The following is a 7,479-nucleotide window of genomic DNA, read 5'->3' as shown; positions in this document are numbered from 1 at the left end:
CTGGGCGTGGTGGGATGTGCCTGTAGTCTGTCCCAACTGCTAGGGAGGCTGAGGCAGAAGAATCGCTTGAACCCGGGAGGTGGAGGCTGCAGTGAGCTGAGATCACACCACTGCACTCCAGCCTGGATGACAGTGAGACATCATCTCAAATAAATAAATAAATAAAAATAAAAGGCTCTTTATTCAATAAACACACTTATACACACATAGAAGTGGGAGAGTGGGGGAGAGAGAAGAAAACTTCCAAAGTTACCTAGGTTTTTGTTGGACAAGATGAGATACTATAATGCTCCTCGTTCTTATGATTTTTACTCCCCAAAATGAGGGGATAACAACTGAATTGTTCTCGTACACGCTAAAGCCACAGTCTCAGAAAAACATATCCCACAATTTAAAGGAAGAGTGCTGATGATGGGTACAGAGGAGGAATTATCTTTCATACAATGCATTAAGATATTCCAAGTGATTTATGGATGTATTTGAGAATTAACGGATTGAAGCTCGTGAAAACTGCTAAGAGAAACTGAAAATGGAAACATTAGTTGTTCACATTAAATCTAAACATGTTTAGAGCAAGTTTAGGGACTGTCACTTCTCAATGTGATAGAATAACTGGTAAAAAATCTGTCTCTCTGCCGTAAACGGCTAGGAAATTGGACAAAATACATGAGACAGCTGTTTTCAGACGTTAGAAAACAGACACAGCACAGAAGTGTGAGTCTTCAGAACAGGAAAAGAAATGAGGTAAGCCCTATAACCAACATGGCTTTCTGGATGTAGGCACTTCCAAGACTGCAGTAAGAGAGGAGGAACCATGACAAGGCAGATCCAACTTACTGAATTTAATAGACAGAGATCAGAGTTAAAGGAGCTAAAAGAGCTGAAATGTGAGGCACAGAGAGAAAGAACTCCAGAAATCTATACAGGCAGCTATCCTGAGTCCTTCATTGAATATTAGGCTACATATGCATGAAATGAAACTCTATGAGGCCAGGCAAAAACAGCTACTGGGATTTGTGAGCTGGGGGTTGAGTTGCAGCCAGCCAGAATGGAGGCATTGCTGACCACCCTGAATATTTCCTCGAGCCTCCTGAAGAGGCGTGCTTCAAAAGGATAATTAAATTAGCCCTAAAGAAAAACTTACTCTAGACGTATACTCCCAAACTTAAAAATACGCTTAAAAAGGATCAGGTTGAATGGTAAGTAACTGAACTCCCCGGCAAAACAAAATTCGGCTTTCCAGAGGAAGACTACAAAATCTAGACTTTCTTTTTTTTTTTTTTTTTTTTTTTTTTGAGACGGACTCTTGCTCTGCTGCCCAGGCTGGAGTGCAGTGGCACGATCTCAGCTCACTGCAACCTCCGCCTCCCAGGTTCACGCCATTCTCCTGCCTCAGCCTCCCAAGTAGCTGGGACTACAGGCACCCACCACCACGCCTGGCTAATTTCTTTCTTTCTTTCTTTTTTTTTTTTTTTTTCCTACATCGGTTGTATTTAAAACACAAACAAGTATTTCTCTTTCTGTAAGGGCAAATGGTTCAAATAATGCGGAACACGAAACATTGACTAATACAAGTTTATTTTTTAAAAAAGCAAAAGAATAAAGAATATATACAAAAGGGACCTGGAATCTGTAAGCTGATTCCAAAAGCGAAATAAGTAGAAAATCCGTGGTGAAACCTGAACATTCTACCCCTGCTTTGGAGAAGGGCTATCATACAACATTCAGTCAGCTGAAGATGGATTGCTAGAGGTGTGTCGATACATAAATTTCAAGTCATTTTTGCTTGTGCAGAATCATCCCAATCTTAACAAGACTGAATGGGCAGTCCTGTGGCTTTCTTCCTTTTCCATATTCCCAACAAGGCTACGTGAAGTTCAACTCTTGATGAGCCGCTTACAACAGCAGTTCCTTAGGAGCCAACATGACAGGTGGGTCAGATTTCCCTATGAGAAACAAAACTGGCCACCTACAGCAAAATATCAAAATGGGTAAATCCTTCCTTCCTCTTCCTTCTGATTATATACAACATATCTCCTTTCAAGACTATTATTTCCGTCATGCTTATTCCTTCACAAATCTAAACCTTGAGGTGATATGAAGGAAACCAACATCAAGAAAAGAAAACTCAATTCAGAAATGAAGAAAACTGGCAGGTATACAATACACCCCCAGAGCATCTCAATATCCCTGGCACAGTACAATTCGGTGTACTGCTACAGCCCATAGATAAATATTGGCAGCTTGAATAAGCTCATTTTTTCCCTCAGGTGGTTAAAGGCCACCACATAAATACTGGGCAACAGGGGTTTGTTGGGAGAATTAGAAATAAAAAATTAACCAAATTTTGTCCCTGTGTTAATTCAATGCCAGCAAGGAGGCAAGTACTGAAGAAGAAAAGGGACAATTTTCATACGAAAAAAGAATTCCTCTAATCATGTCACCATCTCATATAATGAATCCAGGGAATCCCAGAAATAGAAAATTAGTTTCAGGGGACCCCTGAGGCACTTTAAAGCCTTTTAAAAAATTACAGTAATAATAAATTAGATATTGCTCTTCAGAGGCCAACAGAGCAGCAGAAGCATCAAGATCAGGTCCAAAGAGTTATGCCCACATTACAGGCTTCCTGAGCTGCTCAGCCCTCTTTAAAGCTTAGTTGAATCTCTAAATACCTTTACAAAGACATACAATTTAACGCAGACTGAGTGGGTATTTTTGTTTAGTGGTAGCATAAAATTTGGTCCTTAATGGTAGCAGCTGTCTTCATCCATTTCAAACTCAGGTAATATTAAGTACATCAAGACAATACATAAAGAATACAACAAAGGAGAAAAAAGCCAAAACTGACAAACACCTCAAGGAGTCACTAAGTTTGCTTACACCCTTTCACTTGATCTCCCTCTCAGTCTCTTTTTTGTGGAGAGAAGGGTATGACAGAACTTTTTTCTCAAAAGATGATAAACAATGGCATCAAATGGACAAAATGGTTATAAAGTAACTTTAAAAATCTGACCCCAAGGAATCCAGGACACATACAGATAATTCAGAGGTATACTTCTGATTTGGGGCAAATTCTAGACTAAAGAAATGATCGTCTCAGGTAAATGTTACAATAGATGAAACTAAGTCCAGTTTTTTGGCGGTTTTTTTTTTTTTTAAAGTGTCCTCACTACCACCTTCAGCTATCAATCATTTCTCATAGCTCAAGCGGAAGGTCATCTTCATCTTTCCCAGGATCCAGGTCAACCTCAGCTTCCCATTTGCCTCCTGAAATCTCCCACGTTAGTTTCTCAAAATCATCCTCCACAGAGAGTGGGGGCTTTCCTGTTGAGGCAGAGCTGAGTCGGCGAGTTTTCATGCTCATTTGGGGTGAGGAAGGGCCAGACGCCTCCGGGGGTGAGGAATCTGAAGAGGACTGGGTTGGAGGCAGCACAAGACTGTCTCTAACCAAACACCGCATATTCTCACTCATAGGTGGGAATTGAGCAATGAGATCACATGGACACAGGAAGGGGAATATCACACTCTGGGGACTGTGGTGGGGTGGGGGGAGGGGGGAGGGATAGCACTGGGAGATATACCTACTGCTAGATGACGAGTTAGTGGGTGCAGCGCACCAGCATGGCACATGTATACAGATGTAACTAACCTGCACAATGTGCACGTGTACCCTAAAACTTACAGTATATTAAAAAAAAAAGAAAGAAAGAAAAAAAAAAGAAAAAGAAAAAGAAAAAGAAAAAAAGACTGTCTCTAGGATTTTCTGCTTCAGGCACAGTGACTGATTTGTCCTCAGAGACAAGCAGGACAACAGCATCCACAGCTGCCTTTTTGGCTGGGGGTTCCTGTAGGACGCTGCTGGAGCTGAGTGGCTTCACAGCGGCAGTGACAGCAAGGTGCATCTCCACTGCCTTACGTTTTGGGGCCAATTTGGGGGATGACACAACTTTAACCACAGATTGCTTCACGTTCACTTTGGGTTTAGCTTCACCCCTTTTTTCCAAGGTCTGTGCTGCCCATTTCACATTCAAGAATGAGTCTGCAATCCCTGAGGTTTCTACCTCCACCTTCTGGGATGACTTTGTGGGAAGCTGCTTGGTCAGGTGCCATGTGATTCCTGGCACAGCAGTGAGCACTGGTTTCTCTGCCACTCGGGTATTGCAAGAGGCTACATCTCCCTGAAGAGGTGTCGAGACTGATTTTTCCCTCTCCTGCTGTTTCCGCATGCGCATCTCTCTCATGGTCGCACATCTCTTGACTTGAATTTTACTGATGTCAACTCCTGTGGTCTCAACTGAAGCCTCTGTAGCTTCCATTCTAATACGGCTCTGAAAATCAACTTCATTTCCTTCCTGAAGTATCTTCTCTTCTTTCCTCCATGTTCTTTGGGTGACTCGCAGCAGCAACCTTGCCCCCGGAGTGGCCTCATGTTGAGACGGGGAGCTGGTGCTGCTCTCAGAGCTCTGCTGCACCCTCAGTGCCTTCTCCAGTTTAATTTCTTCCAGCGTCTTCATGTGCACCTCCTGCATGGACTTTGTTTTACCTGCAGGCTCCTCTGATTGTCCTTTGCTGGCAACAATGGGTGGCAAAACTACTGTTTTTTTAATTTCACTATCAGTCTTTAGCTTCATGCAAGTTGTATCCTTTTTGCTTTTTTGTCTCTCTGCTTCCTGCTGCCTATGTTCTTCTTCAGCCAGGACCTCAGAGAAGGTTTTGATACGGAGAGTGGAGGAGCTTCTTGCTCCTGAAGTAGAATCATCAGTTTTTGAAGGTCCTTCTGTCTTGAGTTTAGTTTGCGATTCCCCATGTTTCTGACTGGCTCTTTCAAGAAGCATTTCTTCTAATGTCTTCACATGGATCTCACCAACTTTATTAACTTTATCTGTTGCGTCCTCATTATTTGGATCAGCTGACATGCCTAATCGCTCCTTAAGAGACTTGGAAACTTGAGCTGTCTTTGGTGTTTCGTCAGTGTTAGTTTCCGGAGCTTCAACTTTCTTCCCTAGCCTCTGTGCCAGGCTACGCTTTAATGGAGGATCACTGTCAGCGCCTGCCGAAAATTTTCGTTTCCCCAGTCTCTCAGTAAGACCCAATCTAACCAAGGGTTCTTCTCCTTGTTTGGTGGAGAGAGTTACTGTCTTCACCACAGTCCTGACATTTTCTTTTTCAGGACCTGGAACAGGCTCAGGGTGGAGCAAAAGACTGGAAACTCCTGAAGAACCCTCACCTTGCTTCTTAGATTTTTCCTTCATTTTCTCTGACTTAATTTCCTCAAGAGTTTTTATTCCAAAATGCAAACATTCACCTTGCTTTATATTGACTGCAGGTCTCCGGACAGAAGTCACTCGTAATCCATTGTGAACTTCAGGAGTTGGTTGCAGGGTAGGTGTTTTGGTTTCATCAGGAAACTGATCATCATCATCTTCATCATCATCTGCAGCATTAATTACAACTGGTGGATGCTTGGGGCTAGGAACATTTTCGGAACTTTCTACTTTCATAACGCTCCGCAGCTGAGGGGAAGGATTGGACTGGACAGACAATTTGTTCTGCTGAACTGAAAGTTGGCTAGCCTTCACTTCCTCTTCTGGTGACTCAGGCACAGTTGTGCTCGGAGGTAGGAAAAGGCCATCAACATATCGTCCTCTATTGTGATGGAAAGCGCAGTTTAATTTTTGACATCCTGTTGGCTGATTTTCCCAATAACAAGGAACTTCACTGCGTTTTTTATCAATCTCCATGTGCCGAAACCTGCACACCCGTCGAAAACAGCGCCCTTCTCGCCATAATGTGCAAACAGTTTCATTTCCTAGTGCAGCTTCACAGTGACGGAATGGGCAGCTGTCACCTTTGGTACATGTAGAATAGAAAAAAAAATAGCAGTCTTCTCCTTGATTAGGCATGCTGGGTAGATTCTTAGATCAGAAGTGGCTTCTTGAAACAAGCCACTGCTTCCTCAAAGCAAGGACAAGGCTCCAAGTCCTCGTGAAATGGGTTTAATCTTCCAAATGACAACTTGATCACAGAAATTGTCTTTAAACTGTAATCATTAGCTGGTTGCTCTCAACAGGAACGTCTGTGTCTTCACTGAGTTCCAATCTATTACGCCTGTAGGTCGAACCAACACTCAATCCATGAATTAATAATAATGAGGCAGAAAAAATTTTCCTCCTCACATTGCCAAGAAAACCTCTCAGCCACAATTCAAACACAGCATGTGTTTTTAAAACATCTCCCAACTACTGGGAGATTAAGTCCATTCAAATAACCTTTGTCAGACTGGAGACAGCTAGGGTTAGTTATCTCCTCAAAAACAAAACAAAACAAACAAAGAAAAAAAACAAAAAAAAGAGTTCATTTAAAGATGAACTTGAGAGTCAAAGGATCATGAAAAAAAATCCATCTTCCATAGCTGAACAATATAATCTGAAAAACAAAAAAAACATCAGTTTTTCAGTAAGATCCAATTTCTGGTCTTCAAGATTTCTTCACACTTAATACTAGTCAATTTTCCAGGAATTTTTTGGGCAGGGAATATCCCCAAATCCTAAAAAGCATCGCTATCTCTAGTTCCACAGCCTCCTTCTCAAGGTCCAGAATCAAGGCCTGGAAGATGTCAACACTATAGGCCTTCCCCACAGGAATCCGCACCGATTATGGGAGTTTAGGGGTGTTCTTCATTACGGTTTCACCAATCCTACAAGGAGTACGGAAGTGTCCCTGTTGCTCTTGACTCCCACGCTGAGGGCCAGGGGTGGGAGTGTAATGAGGGTGGGGAATGGGTGTAGGATACCGGAATAAGGTCGGTGGCTTTCTGTATGTGGAGTTTGAGACAAGCTCCAAAGTCGTGGGACCCGAACCGATGACACTATCCCCGACTCCCGCTTGCTGCTACGTCTTTCTTCTTGCTTGGCCGCTGCCGTCCGTCGTCCTCCGAGCAGCAGCAGCACTAGCAGAAAACCAAGACTGCCAGCGTCAAAGATGGCGCCCGGCTACAGGCTCCGCTCTAAGGCCCGGCCGGTAAAAGTGCCAGCACGACGCAGGGCGCGAGGGTTCTGGAAGACGTAGTTCCTCTATGACGCGATGCCTAAGATCTAATTTCATATATCTTTGGTAGAGACGGGGTTTCACCGTGTTAGCCAGGATGGTCTCGATCTCCTGACCTCGTGATCTGCCCGCCTCCGCCTCCCAAAGTGCTGGGATTACAGGCATGAGTTACCACGCCCAGCCCCAATCTAGACTTTCAATAAAATATTTACAATGTCTAACATCCTAACAAAAATTATTTAAAATGCAAAGGATCAGGAAAGACTAGAACCACCAAACTAAGTTGGTAGCAGAGGGGAAGCCACTAAATAAGCCGAATACTCGAAAGACAGGCATTGTACTCATCAGTCATTCCTGAGGGTGGGACCATGGTAAAGCTGAAAATCAAAGAATTGGTTGAAAGCTTTATGAGCACACAGTTAAACTCCT

General features: G+C 43.2%; 1 protein-coding gene across 1 annotated transcript; it reads right to left on the bottom strand.

The window, feature by feature from the left end:
* Positions 1-600: 600 nt before the first annotated feature.
* On the bottom strand, positions 601-7,250 carry LOC129397983 (zinc finger CCCH domain-containing protein 11C-like). The gene is made up of 2 exons (XM_055113730.2): positions 6,797-7,250; positions 601-6,429 (listed from the first exon to the last, which is right to left on the bottom strand). The coding sequence occupies exon 2, from the start codon at positions 5,904-5,906 to the stop codon at positions 3,675-3,677; it is 2,232 nt and encodes a 743-aa protein (XP_054969705.2). The 5' UTR covers positions 5,907-6,429; positions 6,797-7,250; the 3' UTR covers positions 601-3,674.
* Between the last annotated feature and the right edge of the window lie 229 nt (positions 7,251-7,479).

Source organism: Pan paniscus, chromosome 5 (assembly GCF_029289425.2).
Source record: "Pan paniscus chromosome 5, NHGRI_mPanPan1-v2.0_pri, whole genome shotgun sequence".
NCBI classification, from domain to species: Eukaryota; Metazoa; Chordata; class Mammalia; order Primates; family Hominidae; genus Pan; species Pan paniscus.
Note: the sequence above shows the minus strand (reverse complement) of the source record. Positions and strands in the feature narration are given on the sequence as shown.

Excerpts from the sequence above, each read along its gene's own strand:
- LOC129397983 (XM_055113730.2), bottom strand. The coding sequence starts at position 5,906 with ATGCCTAATCAAGGAGAAGACTGCTATTTTTTTTTCTATTCTACATGT.